Genomic DNA, 22,541 nt, shown 5'->3' with positions numbered 1-22,541 from the left:
ATATAATCAATGTAAAAGAAAAGTTTGGCTGATTTGTAAAATATTTCCCACATTCAGAATAAGAAAATGGTTTCTCTCCAGTATGGGTTCTATAATGATCAGTTCATTAAGAACAAGAAAAAGGTTTCTTCTCCATGTGGGTTCATTGATGATGGGCTGTACGTTGTGATGAAGAGACAAAACATTTACCACATTCAGAACACTAAAACGATTTTTCTCCTGTGTGAATCATTTGATGACGAGTAAGGTAATGTAACACCTATTTGGGCTGCATAGCACACAAATAGTTAAACTGTCCAGCTAGCAGTAGAAGCATGGGTTACACGCGACTTCACACAACAGGGTCAGGGCCTTCGCCATGTGGAAGTGTTCCCTCTATGGTGTAGTGCAACTACATCCCCCCAGGCTACTGTGCATACAACAAAAGATGGGCGCCAGGTAACCCCGTGAATGAGGAATAGTTACACTAGGGCAGACTTGTCATAGTCTCTCTAGGAGAGAAAGGCAGAGAGGTGAGAGAGAAAGAGCAGCTGAAGCTCCAACAAGGATTTGCAGTAAGGGAGGAGCTTCCCAGAGGCTTTATGTGTTGCCTCCAGTCAGGGACCTCAGTGAAGAGGGACTGTAGGGTACAAGCTGCTTCCTGACAACTTCCAGGAGGGAATGTGTGTGAATTCTGCAAATGCCTAATGGAGACCTTTCCTCTGTGAGAAATGCCTAATGGCTGCAGCTCTGTGTGAGAAATGTGCTATTGCCTCAGCTCCTGTGTGACTACTAAACCTGTGGTCACTTGCCTCGTGCATAGTTACATAAACCGCTTCTGTTTTACTGCAAAAACCTCCTGGCGCCCATCTTTTGTTGTATGCACAGTAGCCTGGGGGATGTAGTTGCACTACACCATAGAGGGAACACTTCCACATGGCCCTGACCCTGTTGTGTGAAGTCGCGTGTAACCCATGCTTCTACTGCTAGCTGGACCGTTTAACTATATGTGTGCTATGCAGCCCAAATAGGAGTTACAGTAAGATGGGTATGAAAAACATTTCCCACACACAGAACAAGAATAAGGTTTTTCTCCATTGTGAATCATTTGATGACGAGCAAAGTGACAACGTTTTGAAAAACATTTCCCACATTCAGAACAGAAAAAAGGTTTTCCCTTCATGTGGGCTCCTTGTTGGTGGGCAGTAAGTCCTGATGAAGAGGAAAAAGGTTTCTCTCCTGTGTGCATTTGACTTAGATGAACAGCAAGGTCTGATGAAGAGGCAAAACATTTCCCACATTCAGAACAAGAAAAAGATTTCTGTCTTTTGTGGGTCATTTGATGTTTATCAAAGTCTCTCTTGTCTTTGCAGCTGTATTTTCTAAGCAATATCTTTTTTGGTGACCAATATGGATTTCCATCATATTTATTGGCCTTCATTTTAAAAAGGTTGCATTCCGTGATAGGAGTATCTGTTCCCTGTATCTGTTCTGTAATTGAATCAATGCTGCAAACTGATTGGTTTCCTCCTTCACTTGAAGCCGCTTCCTCTTTAATCCAATCGGATATATAATTAGCTGCCACACTGTTATTCAGGCTGGATCCCATGATTGGAGTAGGTGTATCTATTTCTTTTATCTGTTCTGTAAGTGGAATAATGCTGTAACATGATTGGTTTACTCCTTCCCATGAAGCTGACTGCTCATTAATACCATTTAATATATAATTATCTGCGAAGCTGTTATTCAGGCTGCATCCCATGATAGGAGTAGGTGTATCTGTTCCCTGTATCTGTTCTGTAAGTGGATTAATGCTGCAATCTGATTGGTTTCTCCCATTGGCTGGTGGGGACGGTTCTGTTGGAGACATTTCAGGGTTCATATGATTTCCGTTATTATTACAGCATAAAGTTGCTTCCATATGTGCTGTAACATTGCTCTCATCTTTATATTCACAGGCTGCTAAAAAAAAGACAATTATTTATGGCTGAACAAAGACTTCTAATGAAAATAAAAAAATACAAACTTTTTCTAACAATAAGCACAACAATAACAATAGTTAGGCTAGGACCACATGACATGGATCTCAGCCTATGGAGAAACAGTAATTAATACCATCTGACAAACAACTTTGATTTGTTGTGGAGAGAGAGAAAAACTCAGTTTAGATAGAGGAGATATGACACAATGACAGAATGTCCAATACAGGGTACAATTTAGCACTGGGGGCATGGACTGAAGCATGCAGGTAAGTAATCCTATAGATAAACACAATATATAGGCTCACTTCCCTGTTTTCTCTTCCCACCCCTAGGTAATGAGAAGAGTAGGACAAGAAGTGGCCCCAAGGGTGAAATTAAATCAAGGTACAGAGGACAGAGGCAGACTTGTAGAAATAATGTGTCTGCTCCAGTTTACCCTTCTTGGACCACTGTTTGCTGAAATGAAACATTTTCTGTACAATCAAGCCTGGATACAGATCCTGTGACCCTCCTGTATGTCCTGTGACATTCTACTTTAAAATACTTAGGAACAGCGTCTTCTAGCTCATTTGATTATTCAAAGATGACATATTTGAAGTAAAAAAAAACCCCTAAGATTGTAGACAATAATAAATAATATATGGTGCTGGTTCAAGTCTGGGCTAAAATTAATATTATCTTCAAAATTCCCCTTTGTTGGAGCTCCCTCTAGGTCTGCTATTGTCACTGACTGTTTTTCAAATGAAGAGTGGGCGTGTCCTAATGGTCCCTGCCAAAAGCACAGCAGAACGGGGACAGCCAATTACAGATTCAATTTCTTACAAGCAAAGACCGCAATGAAACCTTTACGCTGAGCACTGGCTTTGCTGCTCTCAGTCTGTATTTGTTTGGGTTTTTTTGCATGTTGAGAGAAGCAGATTTGCTCACTGAAAAGTACAGCTTCTGCTTGAGTGCAGGTACACAAAGTGGAGATTGTCCATAAAATGCCTGCTTTCACGGTTTTTGGGCCAGTGTAAAGGTGGCCATAGACTCCAAGATCCGCTCGTTTGGCGACATCGCCAAACGAGTGGATCTTTCCCCGATATGCCACTAAACTGCGTGGCTATATCGGGGGTAATTCGAACGTTCGGCCGTATGGCCGAACGATCGAATTACGATGCGCCAAGCGGCTCCGACGGGTCAGTCGGGTAAAAATCCAACCTTCCCGATCGATATCGTGGCCAGATATCGATCGGGAAGACCCGTCGGAAGCCCCCATACACGGGCAGATAAGCTGTCAAATCGGTCCAAACGACCGATATCGGCAGCTTTATCTGCCCGTGTATGGCCACCTTAAGGCGTCCCTTAGGTGCCTCTAGCCGCAGTTAAGAGAAAACGTCCATGCGTGTCTTCTCTTAACTATGGCTAGAAGCACCCGGGGACCAGCGCGTCTAAAGGTAAGAATGTGTGCCTTTCCCCAGGGATGCCTTACATCCAGTCTCCACTCGGCTACATGCACCTGTCTGCACTAAAGCAGAAACTGTACTTTTCAGTGCAGATCAATGGAGTTGGGGAAGAGAGGGGATCTGCTTCTCTCAGTATGAAAAAATAAAAACGTAGGCTGAAAAAATACAAAAAACGTTTATTCGGTGGGAATCCAGTCTGCCGGTCCATACAGGGCAACTTGTCAGTGTGCCAGTCACAGTGCCCCTCACCTCTCCAGTCAGCAGATAGATTATCTCCAGTGTCAGATTCACCATTCTCTCCTTCTTCCCCCGCTCCTCCTCCTCCTCATTTTTATCCTTCTTCTTCCCCTTCATCCCTGTGTCACTCGTTTCCTCCCACATTCCCATTGGCTCCTTGTGGAAGGGACTGACCTGGAAGTGACCCTGAAATTAAGCAGATCAGCCCGAATATCAGAGGCAGGGACCCACAACCTCTCCTCAGGACCATAACCCTCCCAAGACACCAGATACTGTAATTTACCTCTGGAGAGATAAGAATCAACTATTTTCTGCAGCAAGTACTCAGACTTACCTTCAACAGACAGAGGAGAAGACTGACAAACAATTCTGGAAGGTTTTAATAAAGACACATGAAATGTCTTTTAAGCTCAGGAGAAAGTTCCAACCAGACAGTACTGGGATTAATGATCTCAGATATTGGAAAAGGACCAATTAATTTAGATCCCAATTTTGGCAGAGGGGACCTTCAACTGAATATTTTTTGAGGACAACCGGACATTATCACCAACCAGATACTCAGGAGAAACGTGACTTGTTTTATGGGCAGCCACTTACCAAATCTTAGCGAGATGGCACACCAAAGAATTTAAGGCAGGCACATCAAAGGATAGACCTGAAAATGAAAAGACTTGAGGATTATAGCCAAAAACAGTAAAAAAATGGAGGCACACCTGTGGAAGAGTGCTTGTTAAATGCAAATTCAGCAGATGGAAGAAAACCTGCCCAGAGCAATTGATAACTTGAGACAGAACACAGCAGATATTGTTCCAAAGACTGATTTGTTCCATCCGTCTGACCATTGGTTTGTGTCCATGGAATAGGAAGCGACTGTAGCAGTCCCTGAGGTAATAACCTGGAAGGTTTAGAACGCTGACAAACCAGGCACGAATCAATAGTTACTAATGTACCTCAAGGTTGGCCACCAAAGTGTATGAGATAGAAGGTAACAGGTCTTTGTGCGGCCCAGATGTAAAACCTGTAACTACATGTTTAGTGCCTTCTAGAAGATGCCTCCATTTCTCAAAGGCCCATTTAATGGCCAGTAACTCCCTGTTACCAATATCATAAATTCACATCTCTGCAGATGAGAACCTTTTAGAAAAGAACCTGCAAGGATGAACCTTATTGGTAACAGGATGTCTGAGACAGGACTGCCTTTGCACCAACTTCAGAAGCATCCACCTCAACTAGGAAAGGAAGAATGGAGTCAGGATGATAAAGTACTGAGGCAGAAATAAATGATTCCAAAGCCCATACTGCCTCTTCTGGCCACATGCTAGGATCAGCCCCTTTTTTAATGAGAGCAGTGATGGGAGGCACTAGCGGGGAAAAGTTCCTAATGAACTGCCTGTAATAGTTGGGCGAATCCTAGAAACCTCTGAATGGCCTGTAAGGACAGGGGTTGCGCCCAACCTAAGATAGCCTGGACATTGGATGGCTCCATCCCTAGTATGGAATGTATCCTAGAAAATGTATGGAGGAAACCTCAGACACATTTTTCTAGTTTGGCACAAAGCTGGTGCTGCCTGAGCCTACAGAACACCTCCTGGACATGACTACGTTATATTAAATATTAAAATATTAAGATGTTGTCCAGGTATACCACCACATACCAACCTAAAAGGTCCCAGAAGACATCATTTACAAATTCCGGGAAGATGGCTGTGGCATTGCATAGGCCAAAGAGCATCACTACATAATACAGGTCTCGGGTAATAAAAGCCATCTTCCATTCGTCCTCTTCCCTAATTCGAATTAAGTTATAGGCGCCCCTAAGATCAAGCTTTGTGAATATACATGGCCTGTGGCCCCAATCTTTCTTTTCCACAAAAAAAGAAGCCGGCACCTGCAGGAGAGGAAGAAGGCCTTATGAACCCTATCTCCAGGTTTTTCCTGATATATTCCTCCATAGCCTGGGACTCTGGAAGGGAGAGAGGGTACATTCTACCATTAGAAGGAGAGGAACCTGGAATTACATCAGTGGAACAATCATAAGGCCTGTGTGGTGGAAGGAGTTTGGCTGCCTTTTTTTGAAAAGACATCAGAAAAAGAGGAATACTGAATAGGCAACCCCTTTAGGGAAGTAGCAGCAAGGACTTTAAACGAGAGGTTTCACAAAATAGACTCCACTGAATTATTTTGCTAGTGGACCAGTCTACCCTGGGATTGTGTCGCTGCAACCAGGGGAGGCCTAGAATGATGGGAGTAAAAGGGCAATCACATAGACGGAAATCAGTTCAGCATGATTACCCAGCAACTTAAGAAGATTCTTGGATTTGAAAAACACCAAACTACCATCAATCGCTGATAGAAAAAGCGATGGGACAAGGGGTTCTATAGGTATGCAATGTTTGTGTACAAAACTGGCATCCAAAAAGTTCCTTGCTGCCCAGAATCTAAGAAGGTAGAGCACTGTGTATGACACTTATTGCAATTCAAGAGTACCGAAATTAGAATTTGCGAAGAAGAAAATGACTGGGGAGTAGTAGAAACAGCATAACCCAAGTAGGACTCCCCAGACCTTCTTAGGTTTTGCCGTTTCCCAGCCTCTTGGGACAAGTGACCTTTATCCCCACAGTATAGGCACAAACCATTAGCCCTCATACGACCATTTTCCTCGGAAGACAAGTGCGTTGAACCCAATTGCATGGGTTCCTCAGTGGATCTAGGGGCAGAAAGAAATGTTTTAGGGGCCAAATTTGGTGACATATTATAAGGGGTCGTTGTAGCCACAACCTTTTGACGCCTTCTATTAAACTGAATGGCCAAATACATCAGGGAGTCAAGGGAGGGCTGCATAGGGAAATTTACTAGGCTATCTTTAATAGCTGTGGCCAATTCCACCCTGAATTGACTCCTTAAAGCTGTATCGTTCAAGCCCTTCTCTTTCTACTGACCCACCGCTTGCCTTGCCTGAGGTTACGGATGGCTGCATCAGCAGAGATGGTGTGGTCAGGATCATCGTAAATGATGGCCATTTTCTTAAAGAAGGCCTTTAAAGAGAGACGGGCTGGATCACTAAGGTATAGACTAAAAGCCCAAAGCTAGGGATCCCCCTGTCGTAAGTTTACTACGAAATTAATCCTCGACTCCTCTGTAGGAAAGGAGTGAGGTAAAAAACTAAAATGGAGCTTGCAAGCCTCCTGAAAGCCTAAGAACCTGCTACAATCTCCACTAAACCTCTCAGGAAATTGGAGTTTAGGCTCCACCGTAGGGTTAACTGAAGCTGCGGACTGGAGTCTGCCTGATGAGGCTGGAGCAGACAGGTTGCTGCTGAGGGGTGTCCAGATGAGCCGACAGTCTCTGAAAGCACTGGACGATTTGCTCTTGCTTGGATTCCTGTTCTCCTAGACGCTGAAACAGGTTTACCAGGATCACTTCCGTGGTAGCAGAGGAAGCCATTGCGCCTTCAGCGTCCACGTTGTGCCCAATGTACTGATACGATTGTTATCCCAAATCCAGAACAAACCCCAGGGTCCCGGTCACGGCTCAGCCTTCTGCCATTAACACCCACCTTTCACTTCAGGAGTAGTCCTCCGCTACTCAGGTACTGCCAGGTCTTAATATGAGAGGACTAGGGGGGAGAGTTCTGGGCAGGGAGAGTCCATTTCACATTATACAGAAATGGAGAACAAAGAGCGTAGTCAGGGTTACAGGCTGGGTCATTACCACCAGACAGAGCGGTACAGATTCAGGAAACAAGAGCGTGGTCGGGTCACAGGCCGGGTCAATTTCAAAGCAGTGTAAATACAAAATTCAGAAGAATAGTCAAATACTAGTAGAGGTACGAACAGGCAGCAAGACAGAACTTGGTCAGGAACAGGCCCGGATCAAAAACAACAGTAAACACATGGAAATCACACCCAGGAACTACGAATAGACCTTTTACATTGGGCAATGAAAACTATACAAAGAGCCCTTTAAATAATTGAATTTCGTGCCAGTGATATAAAAAGATTATGTAATGTGACAAATGTAATGTGTAAAATGATGTAATGTGTGGGACAGACTGTCCGTTGCTGCCTGCTCCAAAGTACTGGCCCTCCCACCTTTCTCCTTACGTACAGAGAATCCTGTGAGAGATGGACCATTTCCTGGACCATTTCCTGTGAGAGAATGAACAGACACTCCCACACCTCATTTCAGCTTAGACTCTGAGCAGCTCTGCTATAGTGACAGTTTTAGCAGTTTATACAAGGAGAAGCACTTCATGATTTTACGTGCAAGTTGATATTCCCTGTTTGTGAGTACCCACCCAAACAAGTTTTTAAGGAAAGTTTTTTAACCCTTTGGTGGAGGTCAATAGTAAAGGAGGGCAACACATATATGGTGAAACAAGTGGTCTGTTTCTTACACAAGAGGTGGCAAAACTATATTACCCTATTTGCCTGTTTGTCTGTCTCCCGTGCCTTTGGCGCTGGCTTTTTTATTTCAGTAACAAGATAACAGCTGCCTGGTAGATCTAAGAACAGCACTTAATAGAAAAACCCATGTCCCACTGAGACACATTCAGTTACATTGAGATGGAAAAACAGCAGCCTGCCAGAAAGCATTTCTCTCCTAAAGTGCAGGCACAAGTCACATGATCAGGGGCAGCTGGTAAATTGACAAAATGTCTAGCCCCATGTCAGATTTCAAAATTGAATATAAAAAAATCTGTTTGCTCTTTTGAGAAATGGATTTCAGTGCAGAATTCTGCTGGAGCAGCGCTATTAATTGGTTCATTTTGGAAAAATTTTTTTTCCCATGACAGAATCCCTTTAAATGTTTAGATACTGTATGGCCTCCAAACAAGATCTATCCCACTGCAGGCTCATCTACAAGTTGGCACCCAGTCTTAATGAAATAGCATTATAGCTCAGCGACAAACATCACATTACCTAAATGTAAACTGATTTTAAACTGCACTGCAAAATATTGAACTTGCACTCAGGTTGGGGGAAACAATAGTATTATTGAAAAGAATTGCCCCTTGTGAGCACTAAGCTGCCTACAGTGGGGGGAGTGCACAGCTCGCTTATTTATTGCATTGTGTTCCATACAAATTCCACATCCTACGTCACACACATATGTATATCTATCACTTATTTTTATAAATAGTATTGTTGTCCTAAACCATTGTGTTGATTTAACCCTTTAAGTGCCACAGAACGTAGAATCTACGTTCTGTGGAAAAGTAACTTGAAATGCCGCAGAACGTAAATTCTACGTTCTGCAGCACTTCCGGGTTCTGGAGCGGAGAAGCGGCTGTTAGAGCCGCTCGCTCCGTTCCTCCTCGATCCCCTGCCCCATGGCAACGAGCAGAGCAGGGGATCGAGTGGCCCCTGGGGCGCGATCGCCCAGGGGCCCCAAAGCAGCAGCAGGCACGTGTTACTTACGTGTCCTGCTGCTGCAGCCTGCACTTACACATACATTTTTGGGGATTGGTGGGGTCACTTACACTCACTGCACTCACACACACGTGCACACGCACACACACGCACATAACATGTAATTTACCAATTGTACACACGCACACATACATGGCATTGTGGCTTTTTTTTTTTTTTTTCTTATCGCATCGTCTCTTTTTTTGGCTGAAAAAAATGTTTTATTGCCATTACGAATAGCGTATTCGCTAACCGTACTGTGCAATACCTTTTGTATGTTATTTCGGTGATTATATTGCAATTTTGGGTATTTTGGTGCATTTTTAGCCATTTTATTGAATTTTTAGCCATTTTATTGCATTTTCAGCTCTGCATATGTTGTGTTCACTTGTTTCTAGCCGTATAACCTGTTTGGCCCAGCTAAAATATTCAAACTGTGATTCTGACGGCCGATAACACTAGTCTGGAAAAAAAACATTGATTTTTGTGGTTTTATTGGATTTTTTTGCATTTCACTCTTTACTGCCTTATTTTGTTTTGCCTTGTAAATTTTATCTACTATATATCGATTTGGGGGTCTCTGTGCGCCACATAGTTTGGTATATCTATGCATATTGGGCATCAAAGTGTTCAGTAGACCCCTGGCGTTCATATTTAGGATGTTTTATGCTGATACGTTACGAAATGTGGGGCATATAATGGGGTAAAATTCAAGCTTTCTGACGATTTCAGAAATTTGATAAAAACCGTTATGTTCAGCATTGCTTTGCAGTTTGGCAGTTTGCAGTAGAAACACATATGTACCCATATTGGATTCGTCAGAATGTGTACTTTCTGAAAATATATGGTTTTCTGGGGTCTCTGTACTGTTAGGGGGGGTCTAATGTCGCATAATACACACACTAGGTGCTTATATTGCAGCAGCCAGCGCGTCAGCCGTGAAAATGTATATACACTATTGTCATTTGGGGGTCTCTGTGCGCCACATAGTTTGGTATATCTATGCATATTGGGCATCAAAGTGTTCAGTAGACCCCTGGCATTCATATTTAGGATGTTTTATGCTGATAAGTTACGAAATGTGGGGCATATAATGGGGTAAAATTCAAGCTTTGTGACGATTTTCAGAAATTTGATAAAAACCGTTACGTTCAGCATTGATTTGCAGTTTGGTAGTTTGCAGTAGAAACACTTATTTACCCATATTGGATTCGTCAGAATGTGTACTTTCTGAAAATATATGGTTTTCTGGGGTCTCTGTACTGTTAGGGGGGGTCTAATGTCGCATAATACACACACCAGGTGCTTATATTGCAGCAGCCAGCGCGTCAGCCGTGAAAATGTATATACACTATTGTCATTTGGGGGTCTCTGTGCGCCACATAGTTTGGTATATCTATGCATATTGGGCATCAAAGTGTTCAGTAGACCCCTGGCGTTCATATTTAGGATGTTTTATGCTGATACGTTACGAAATGTGGGGCATATAATGGGGTAAAATTCAAGCTTTCTGACGATTTCAGAAATTTGATAAAAACCGTTATGTTCAGCATTGCTTTGCAGTTTGGCAGTTTGCAGTAGAAACACATATGTACCCATATTGGATTCGTCAGAATGTGTACTTTCTGAAAATATATGGTTTTCTGGGGTCTCTGTACTGTTAGGGGGGTCTAATGTCGCATAATACACACACCAGGTGCTTATATTGCAGCAGCCAGCGCGTCAGCCGTGAAAATGTATATACACTATTGTCATTTGGGGGTCTCTGTGCGCCACATAGTTTGGTATATCTATGCATATTGGGCATCAAAGTGTTCAGTAGACCCCTGGCGTTCATATTTAGGATGTTTTATGCTGATAAGTTACGAAATGTGGGGCATATAATGGGGTAAAATTCAAGCTTTGTGACGATTTTCCGAAATTTGATAAAAGCCGTTATGTTCAGCATTGCTTTGCAGTTTGGCAGTTTGCAGTAGAAACACTTATTTACCCATATTGGATTCGTCAGAATGTGTACTTTCCAAAAATATATGGTTTTCTGGGGTCTCTGTACTGTTAGGGGGGTCTAATGTCGCATAATACACACACCAGGTGCTTATATTGCAGCAGCCAGCGCGTCAGCTGTGAAAATGTATATACACTATTGTCATTTGGGGGTCTCTGTGCGCCACATAGTTTGGTATATCTATGCACATTGGGCATCAAACTGTTTAGTAGACCCCTATGTTTATATTTAGGATGCTTTATGCTGGTAATGATACATGGACAATACGATGCTGGAAAGTTGAAGCATTGAGGCAATTTTCAGATATTTCACAAAAAACGTCAATTTTGGGAAAGCCTTGCGACTCAGTAGTTTGGAGCAATAAGGCATGGGTACCCATTTTAGATTCTGTAGAATGTGTACTTTCCAAAAATGTATGGGTTTGGGGGGTAAACATATATTTCTGTGTTATTACCCCACAAAAATGCAGTCAATGTGTTGATCTTTCATTAGCTGAAGTTACCCACAGGACTATTTGTATGCGCTAACTTCATTTTGGGGCCTCTAAATGCCAGATACTTTGGTAAACCTATGAACAATGGCCACCAAACTGTTCGGAGGAACCCTGGCAATCATATTTAGGGTGATTTTTCTTGGTGCATAACGATACATGGGTGATATGGTGCTGAGAAGTTGAAGCATTGAGGCAATTTTCAGATATTTCACCAAAACCGACAATTGTGGGAAAGCCTTGTGACTCGGTAGTTTGAAGCAGAAAGGCATGGGTACCCATTTTAGATTCTGTAGAATGTGTACTTTCCAAAAATATATAGGGTTGGGGGGTAAACATATATTTCTGTGTTTTTACCCCACAAAAATGCAGTCAATGTGTTGATTTTTCATTAGCTGAAGTTACCCACAGGACAATTTGTATGCGCTAACTTCATTTTGGGGCCTCTAAATGCCATATACTTTGGTAAACCTATGCACAGTGGGCACCAAACTTTTTGGAGGACCCCTGGCAATCACAATTTGGGTGCTTTTTTGTGATACGTAATGATACATGGGCGATATGATGCTGGAAAGTTGAAGCATTGAGGCAATTTTCAGATATTTCACAAAAACCGTCAATTTTGGGAAAGCCTTGCCACTCAGTAGTTTGGAGCAATAAGGCATGGGTACCCATTTTAGATTCTGTAGAATGTGTACTTTCCAAAAATGTATGGGTTTGGGGGGTAAACATATATTTCTGCGTTATTACCCCACAAAAATGCAGTCAATGTGTTGATCTTTCATTAGCTGAAGTTACCCACAGGACTATTTGTATGCGCTAACTTCATTTTGGGGCCTCTAAATGCCAGATACTTTGGTAAACTTATGAACAATGGCCACCAAACTGTTTGGAGCAACCCTGGCAATCATATTTAGGGTGCTTTTTCTTGGCGTGTAATGATACTTGGGTGATATGGTGCTGAGAAGTTGAAGCTTTGAGGCAATTTTCAGATATTTCACCAAAACCGACAATTGTGGTAAAGCCTTGCGACTCAGTTGTTTGGAGCAGAAAGGCATGGGTACCCATTTTAGATTCTGTAGAATGTGTACTTTCCAAAAATATATGGGTTTGGGGGGTAAACATATATTTCTGTGTTTTTACCCAACAAAAAATGCAGTCAATGTTTTGACTTCTCAGTAGCTGAAGTAAAGTCCTGAACAATTTGGATGTGCTAACTTCATATTGGTGTCTCTAAATGCCAGATACTTTGGTAAACCTATGCATAATAGGTATCAAACTGTTCAGTGGACCCCTGGCAATCATATTTCAGGTGCTTTTTCTTGGTACCTAATATAGTTTGGGATATGCGGAGCAGCAAAATAAAACCTTTGAAATGATTTTTCAGAATTTTGAATTTTTTTTGAAAAACCGCTATGTTCAGACAAGCTGTTATGCTTGGTAGTTTGGAGTAGAGATACATAGTTACCCATTTTGTAATCGGCAGAATGTGTACTTTTCAAAAATGTATGGTTTTCTGGGGTAAACCTACGGTTTCAGGATTTTTTGCCTTGGAATCTAAAGTATGCCATTTTCTGCCTTAGTGCTTTCAAAATTCGGTAATATACTGCCGGGAGTTTTTGCTGTACAGAAGTCCTAAATCTCCCTAAAACTATACATATCTGGTATTGGCACGTTCGAGAGACATAAGGCTTTCCAAATCAGTTGGATTTTCATCCGTAAAATGAAATATTTTTCTGGTATAAATTGATATACGATGAAAAATGGTAATTTTTCATTTTTTTTTGGTATTTAGCACTATAAATGTTTTTTGCACAGGTGGAAATACATGAAAACTCAGGCAGATTTAGAAAGCTCAGTTTCTACCGAAAAAAACAATGTATAGTTCTCCTAGGTAAACTATAGGTTTCCCCTCAGAAAATGCCCCTAAAGTGAGAGAGCACAAAATGTTTCAAAAACGGCTGGCATTTCACGTAACCAAAATGTGAAATTCTGCTGGCACTTAAAGGGTTAATTAGCTATACCTCCGGTGGGGGATCCAATTTTCTATGATAATTTTCTATGATTTTATTTAAAGTGACTCTTCCTATGATTATGGTGTAATCTCCTTTCCTTTTGTCTCAATAGATGTCCCCTTGCCACTAGTGTCATCCTATCAATGAAAAAAATGATTTCAAGTGTATTTCCTCCTTCTAATTTATAATAAACACATATATAATTGACAAGTCATTCCCAGCTGGGTATATCTCCATTATGTTATCCAATGTGAAAGGAAAACACACCTGCCGAAGTGATATCCATGGAGTTTCATAACTATTGGTATATGACCCTTCTTGTTCAATAAAACACTGAATATTGTCTGTTGTTGGGGGGCTGAGATATAGTCTCTCATTAAATTAGGTTTCCTCCATTTCCAAGGGTGAGAGAAGAGTATTTATCGTACACAAGTCTTACCAATGGTCAGTGTCCCATCAGCCAACAGTTTGGACAGAATTGGTCTAAGAATTATCCTATGATGAACTGCATATTGCACACAGTTGTTCATCATCTCTGTAAATACTGAAAGGCATATTAAAATATAATCAATGTAAAAGAAAAGTTTGGCTGATTTGTAAAACATTTCCCACATTGAGAATAAGAAAATGGTTTCTCTCCAGTGTGGGTTCTATAATGATCAGTTTTAAACAAAAACATTCCCACATTATGAACAAGAAAAATGTTTCTTCCCCATGTGGGCTCGTTGACGATGGGTTGCAAGTTGTGACGAAGAGACAAAACATTTCCCACATTCAGAACACGAAAAAGGTTTCTCTCCTGTGTGAATCATTTGATGACGAGTAAGGTGAGATCGATCTGAAAAACATTTCCCACATGTAGAACAAGAAAAAGGTTTCTCTCCTGTGTGAATCATTTGATGACGAACAAAGTGACATCGTTTTGAAAAGCATTTGCCACATTCAGAACACGAAAAAGGTTTCTCTCCTGTGTGAATCATTTGATGACGAATAAGGTGAGATCCATCTGAAAAACATTTCCCACATTCAGAACACGAAAAAGGTTTCTCTCCTGTGTGAATCATTTGATGACGAATAAGGTGAGATCGATCTGAAAAACATTTCCCACATTCAGAACACAAAAAAGGTTTCTCTCCTGTGTGAATCATTTGATGACTAACAAGGCTAGATTGCTTTGAAAAACATTTCTCACATTCTAAACAGGAAAATGTTTTTTCTGCTGTGTGAATCAATTGATGACGAGTAAGGCTAGATTGATCTAAAAAACGTTTCTTACATACAGAACAAGAAAAAGGTTTCTCTCCTGTGTGAATCATTTGATGACGAGTAAGGCTAGATTGCTTTGAAAAACATTTCTCACATTCTGAACAGGAAAACGGTTTCTCTCCTGTGTGGGTTCTCTGATGGACAATAAGTTCTGATGAAAAGGCAAAACATTTGTCACACTCAGAACAAGAAAATGGTTTCTCTCCTGTGTGAGTCCTTTGATGACTAACAAGGCTAGATTGCTTTGAAAAACATTTCTCACATTCTAAACAGGAAAATCTTTTATCTGCTGTGTGAATCAATTGATGACGAGTAAGGCTAGATTGATCTAAAAAACATTTCTTACATACAGAACAAGAAAAAGGTTTCTCTCGTGTGTGAATCCTTTGATGACGAGTAAGGTGAGATCGATCTGAAAAACATTTCCCACATGTAGAACAAGAAAAAGGTTTCTCTCCTGTGTGAATCATTTGATGACGAACAAAGTGACATCGTTTTGAAAAACATTTCCCACATTCAGAACAGAAAAAAGGTTTTCCCTTCATGTGGGCTCCTTGTTGATGGACAGTAAGTCCTGATGAAGAGGAAAAAGGTTTCTCTCCTGTGTGCATTTGACTTAGATGGACAGTAAGGTCTGATGAAGAGGCAAAACATTTCCCACATTCAGAACAAGAAAAAGATTTCTGTCTTTTGTGGGTCATTTGATGTTTATCAAAGTCTCTCTTGTGAATCAGATATTTATGGCCCTCATTGCAACTGTATTTTCTACGTAATATGTTTTTTGGTGACCAATATGGATTTACATCATATTTATTAGCCTTCATTTTTAAGAGGCTGCATTCCATTATAGGAGTAGGTGTATCTGTTCTCTGTATCTGTTCTGTAAGTGGATTAATGCTGCAATCTGATTGGTTTCCATTTTCCCATGAAGCAGCTTCCTCTTTAATAACAACAGATATACAAGTTTCTGCCAAGCTGTTATTCAGGCTGCATCCCATGATAGGAGTAGGTGTATCTGTTCTCTGTATCTGTTCTGTAAGTGGATTAATGCTGTAATTTGATTGGTTTCCCTCTTCACATGAAGTTGCTTCCTCTTTAATCCCATTGGCTGGTGGGGACGGTTCTATTGAATACATTCCAGGGTTCATATGATTTCCGTTATTATTACAGTATAAAGTTGCTTCCATATGTGCTGTAACATTGCTCTCATCTTTATACTCACAGGCTGCTAAAAGAAAGACAATTATTTATGGCTGAACAGACACACATCTATAAAAAATACAAACTTTTTCTAATAATAAGCATAACAATAGAGTTAAGCTAGGACCACGTGACATGGATCGATGCCCACAGAGAAACACAGTAATTAATATCATCTGACAAACAACTTTGATTTGACAGAATGTGTCCAAGGGTACAATTTAGCACTGGGGGCATGGACTGAAGCATGCAGGTAAGTAATCCTATAGATAAACACAATATATAGGCTCACTTCCCTGTTTTCTCTTCCCACCCCTAGGTAATGAGAAGAGTAGGACAAGAAGTGGCCCCAAGGGTGAAATTAAACCAAGGTACAGAGCACAGAGGCAGACTTGTAGAAATAATGTGTCTGCTCCAGTTTACCCTTCTTGGACCACTGTTTGCTGAAATGAAACATTTTCTGTACAGTCAAGCCTGGATACAGATCCTGTGACCCTCCTGTATGTCCTGTGACATTCTACTTTAAGCTTTGATACAGATCCTGTAGAATGTCACAGGACATACAGGAGGGTCACAGGATCTGTATCCAGGCTTGATTTAGGAACAGTGACATCTAACTCAGTCAATTCTTTAAAGGAGACAAAGTTGAAGTAAAAAAAAAAATAATATTGTAGACAATAATAAATAATATATGGTGCTGGTTCAAGTCTTGGTTTAAATTAATATTATCTTCAAAATTCCGCTTTGTTGGAGCTCCCTCTAGATCTGCTATTGTCTCTGTCTGTGTATCAAATGAAGAGTGGGCGTGTCCCTGCCAAAAGCACAGTAGAACAGGGACAGCCAATTACAGACCCAATTTCTTACAAGCAAAGGCTGGTTTTAGTTCACCACAATGAAACCTTTAGCTTTGCTGCTCTCTCAGTCTGTAGTTTTTTGGGGGTTTTTTTGCATGTTGAGAGAAGCGGATTTGCTCCCTTCCCCAGTTCCATTGATCTGCACTGAAAAGTACAGGTTCTGCTTGAGTGCAGGTATACAAAGCGGACATTGTAAAAAAAATGCCTGCTTTCATGGTTTTTGGGCAAGTCTCCGCTTGGCTCCATGTACCTGCCTGCACTAAAGCAGAAGCTGTACTTGTCAGTGCAGATCAATGGAGTTGGGGAAGGGAGGGAATCTGCCGCTTCTCTCAGCATGAAAAAAATAAAAACTGAGAGCAGCAGAGCCAACACTCTGTGTGTCTCAGCCTTATGGCAAAATCTGTTCTCTCATATCTGAAGTAACCAACTTAATTATAACATTCTTCCGGGTCTCCTTGAAATGTCAAACATCCTGAATAAATTCTATGCTCGGTATAAGATAGAAAGCACCCATTACTCACCCAGTGGGCAGAGCTGTTGGGGATCCACCTTTATCTCTTCCCCGTAAAGTTCCTTGTTTCCCTTTATATAGTCCCACTCGTCCAAAGAAAAATAGATTGAAACATGATGAGTCCTTATGGCAACCTGTCACACACAATGTTCCAGTCATCCCCCAGCCAGAGAAAGGGATTATCATCCACTGTTACTAAACAATAAGGGGCCGCTGTACCCACCTCTCCAGTCAGCAGCTGGATGATGTTGGACATGAGTTCCAGGATCTTCTTGTCATTCTTGTTATTTTCCTTCTGTATGACGGAGCCAGGGGCATGCAGGGCCCCCCCATCATCTGACTTCTTCCTAGGGATGTAGTGCTAAATATTGAAAGGAAGAGAGAATGGTGTTTGAGCTGCAGAGAGACCCCCTTTGTACAGACAGACAGTCTCTTGTCAGTGTGCCAGTCACAGTGCCCCTCACCTCTCCAGTCAGCAGATAGATCATCTCCAGTGTCAGATTCACCATTCTCTCCTTCTTCCCCCGCTCCTCCTCCTCATTTTTATCCTTCTTCTTCTTCCCCTTTATCCCTGTGTCACTCGCTTCCTCCCACATTCCCATTGGCTCCTTGTGGGAGGGACTGACCTGGAAGTGACCCTGGAATTAAGCACTTACTTATAAAAGTGAATTATTCCCAGCAAAATCCCCCAAAAGAATTACAGGGGCCTAAACCTATTTCACATCAATGCAAACCTCAATGGTCCTAACTTTAAGCTACAGTCATATTTATCATAGGCTGATACCTCCCTGCATGGTTGAAAATCTTGGGAAAAGTCTCCCAAACCCACAGCATTGGTCTTAATCATGGGCTTGATCCTCTCTCTCACCATTAGTGTTATGATTGGTATCCCAAACCCAGAACAAACCCCAAGGTCTTGGTCACAACTAAGCCTTCTGCCTTTAACAATCAATCGGGAGGAGTCCTCCGCTACTCGGATGACACCAGGTCTTAATATAAGAGGACCAGGGGGAGAGTTCTGGCCAGGCAAAGGAACACCACATTATAGAAAAACAGAGAACAAGGAGCGTTGTCGGGGTCACAGGCCGGGTCAATACCAACAGGCAGAACGGTACAGATTCAGGAAACAAGAGCCTGGTCGGGTCACAGGCTGGGTCAATATCAATGCAGCATCAAATACTAGCAGAGGTCAGGACAGGCAGCAAGACATTACTTGGTCAGGAACAGGCTGGGTCAAAAACAACAGTAAACACATTAAAAACACACTCAGGAACTACGAATAGACCTTTTATGTTGGGCAATGAAAACTACACAAAGAGCCCTTTAAATATTTGAATTGGGCCTGTGATGACTTCACGTTCGGCACATTGCAGATAAAATCCGGAAATAGCTGAGCGTGCAACCCGGAAGAACAACGCATTACCGGGATGATGCAGGAGGATACAGATGTGTCCGGCATCCCCACCAAGGGTGCGACCAGACCACCAGGGTGAGTTGTCACATTACCCCCCTCTAGAGGGGGCCGCCGGACCCCTAGGCTTATCAGGAAACCTAGATTAAAATTGTCGTATCAAACGATCATCTTGAACATCAGAACCAAGGACCCAAAACCTCTCCTCAGGACCATAACCCTTTCAATGCACCAGATACTACCTGTATAATTTACCTCTGGAGAGAGAAGAATCAACTATTTTCTGCACCAAGTACAGACATTTGACAGACACTGGAGGTGGAGGAAAAGACTGATGAACAATTCTGGTAGGTTTTAAAAAAAGACACATGAAATTAATTAGAAATCTTAAACTCAGGAGAAAGTTACAACCAGACAGTACTGGGATTAATGATCTCAGATATTGGAAAAGGACCAATGAATTTAGGTCACAATTTAGCAGAGGAGACCTTCAAAGGAATATTCTTAGAGGAAAACTAGACTTTATCACCAATCTGATACTCAGGAGACGCCCTGCGATGCCTGTCTAAGGCTTTTTTCTGGGCAGCCACCGCTGAGGATAAAGAATCTTGAACCCCTTGCCAAATTTAGCAAGATGGTCTTTGTGCAGGTCTACTTTAGCGTTGTGAGTCTCAATCAGAACAGACTCACAAAGTTCTTCTGGAACAAAAAGTTTTCCCGGAGGAATATTCGAAGGAGTCTTATCTTGGACTTTAGACAGAAATGCCATAATCACTTCCTAACCCAAAATAGAATCAGGTTCAGATTCTTCTTTACAACGGGAGACATAACTTCTAGATAGGGCATCAGCTTTAATTTTATTTTCCCCGGGCCTGAAAGTTATAACGAAATTACATTGGGTAAAATACAGTGCCCAATTGGCCTGTCTGGAATTTAGGCGCTTAGCGGGTTCAATATACAGTAGATTTTTATGATCTGTAAAAACTGTAACGACATGTTTAGCACATCTAGAATATGTCTCCATTCCTCATTTAATGGTCAGTAACTCCCTGTTAAATACAATAAAGGGGGATTGTGGGTGCACTCCTGATGTTCAATTATAATATATTTATGTACAATGGAAGTGCTACTGACCTGGCCAATTAATCAATGCACATTCCCTGCACTTGCATATTTATTGAATTACTTAGACAGAGGACATTGGCTGGATCCATCTCTAGTCCATTTTGGGACAGAATGAATCCTAGAAAATTTACAGAAACCAACAAAAGACACATTTTTCTAGATTGGCATAAAGCTGGTGCTGCCTGAGCCTACATAACACCTCCTGGACATCACTACAGTGAAGAGAAAGATTAGAGGAAAATATGAAGATGTCGTCCAGGTATACCACCACATACTGACCTGAACCCTCTCTCCAGGCTTTCCCTGATATATTCCTCCATAGCCTGGTACTCTGGAAGAGAGAGAGGGGGTATGCTCTACCCTTAGGAGTAGAGGAACCTGGAATTAAATCAATGGGACAATCATAACGCCTATGTGGTGGATGGAGTTTGGCTGCCTTTTTTGAAAAGACATCAGAAAAAGAGGAATACTGAATAGGCAACCCCTCTAGGGAAGTAGCAGCAAGGACTTTGGTAGGCTTTAAACAAGAGGTTTCACACACTGGACTCCACTGAATTATTTTTATAGTGGACCAGTCTAGCCTGGTATAGTGTCTCTGCAACCAGGGGAGGCCTAGAATGATGGGAGTACAAGGGCAATCACATAGAAGTAAATCAGTTCAGTATGATTACCCAGGGACATAAGAAGATTCTTGGATTTGAAAGACACCAAACCAGACCCAAGGGCACTATCATCAATCGCTGATAGACAGAGCAATGGGACAAGGGGTTCATAGGTATGCAATGTTTGTGTACAAAACTGGCATCCAAAAAAGTTCCCTGCTGCCCCAGAATCTAAGAAGGTAGAGCACTGTGCATGACCCTTATCCCAATTCAAGAGGACCTAAATTAGAATTTGTGAAGAAGAGAATGACTGGGGAGTAGTAGAAACAGCATCACCCAAGCAGGATTCCCCAGACCTTCTTAGGTTTTGCTGTTTCCCAGCCTCTTGGGACAAGTGTCACGCAGGTGACCTTTATGCCCATAATATAGGCATAAACCATTATCCCTCCTACGATCCTTTTCCTCGGAAGACAAGCAAGTTGAACCCAATTGCATGGGTTCCTCAACCTTAGCTACGGACTGGAGTCTGCATGATGAGGCTGGAGCAGACATGGCAGCTACAGGCTGCTGTTGAAGGATGTACAGATGAGCTGACAGTTTCTGTAAGCACTGGATGGTTTACTCTTGGTTGGATTCCTGTTCTCCTAGACGCTAAAGTAGGCACGCCAGGATCGCTTCCGTGGTAGCAGAGGAAGCTGCTGAACCTTCAGCGTCCATGTTGGGCCTGATGTACTGTCTCAATTGTTATTCCAAACCCAGAACAAACCACAAGGTCCCGGTCACGGCTCAGCCTCTTTAACATCCACCTTTCACTTCGGGAGAAGCCCTCCGCTACTCGGGTGCCACCAGATCTTAATATGAGAGAACCAGGCAAGGGAACTGCACATTATGCAGAAAAGATGAACAAGTCGGGGTCACAGGCCAAGTCAATACCAAGAGACAGATCGGTACAGATTCAGGAAACAAGAGCGTAGTCGGGTCACAGGCCGGGTCACTATCAAAGCAGCGTGAATACAGAATCCAGAAGACTGGTCAAATAGTAGCAGAGATCAGGAAAGGCAGCAAGACAGGACTTGGTCAGGAACAGGCAGTAACAACAGTAAACACATAGAAATCTCACCCAGGAACTTTTATGTTGGGCAATGAAAACTACACAAAGAGCCCGAGTATTACTGGGATGATGCAGGAGGATAAAGATGCAGCACATTGTTTCTATAGCTAGAGGAGCATAAAGCTCTGGTACATTCTTGTTATTTGCATAATATGTCTCCTTTACAGGAGCAGTATTCCTAATATATCACTAATGTCCTTCCATTTCTATTGGCCTCAATGTGCCCCAATCCCCCCTCCCCCCAAGCCTCCCCCTTATGTCACCACAGAGTGAGCCGACAGCCTATTCTTATCCCTACTATTCCCCCACTCTCCCTACCTGCTCCCCAGTATGTATAGCTGCCCCCCACACAGCTCCAGTCTGTATCATCCCCTCAGGCTGCAGGACTAACAAATAGCAATTCACTTGTGCTGCCTGGAGCTGCTGCTGCTGCCACATAAACTGCACTGAGTCAGTACAAAGTGTCCCTGGGAATAATCAGCTCATGTGTTGGGAACAACAAGGTAACGCTGCTCCTTTATTGCTAGTGCAGCCCCGATCCCTTACTCACCGGTGTCCCCTCGCTGCTCTGTTGCTTCCTGTAGCTGTGAGGAAGGAAGTGGGGGAAGGAGCTGAGACACTTGCTCATTGGCTGTGACTGGAATGTGGGCGGTACAGAGAGCAGCAGAGACGAATGATTGGATTAGAGAGCACAAGGGAGGGACAAAGAGTTAGGGACAGAGGGAAAACTCACAGATTGCTTTGTAAGTGTAAACAATAACTGAGGTTTTCAGGACTGTCAGTATCCTTAGTTGTTCAGGCTGTGAGCAGTAGGGTTGCCACCTGTTAAAGGAGACATATAGGATAAATGAAAAAACCCTAATTGTGTAGGCAATTATAAGTAATATAAGGTGTTGC

The 22,541-nt window shown here is 42.2% G+C and overlaps 1 protein-coding gene across 1 annotated transcript; it reads right to left on the bottom strand.

Moving 5' to 3' along the window:
• Positions 1 to 982: 982 nt before the first annotated feature.
• Positions 983 to 17,675, bottom strand: LOC108703838 (oocyte zinc finger protein XlCOF7.1-like). Its single transcript, XM_018240146.2, has 4 exons — positions 17,619 to 17,675; positions 17,406 to 17,529; positions 15,532 to 16,058; positions 983 to 1,318 (listed from the first exon to the last, which is right to left on the bottom strand). The coding sequence occupies exons 1-4, from the start codon at positions 17,649 to 17,651 to the stop codon at positions 983 to 985; spliced, it is 1,020 nt and encodes a 339-aa protein (XP_018095635.1). The 5' UTR covers positions 17,652 to 17,675.
• Between the last annotated feature and the right edge of the window lie 4,866 nt (positions 17,676 to 22,541).

Source organism: Xenopus laevis, chromosome 9_10L (genome assembly GCF_017654675.1).
Source record: "Xenopus laevis strain J_2021 chromosome 9_10L, Xenopus_laevis_v10.1, whole genome shotgun sequence".
Taxonomy (NCBI): domain Eukaryota; kingdom Metazoa; phylum Chordata; class Amphibia; order Anura; family Pipidae; genus Xenopus; species Xenopus laevis.
The sequence above is the reverse complement of the archived record's forward strand: the minus strand, read 5'-3'. Positions and strand labels throughout refer to the sequence as shown.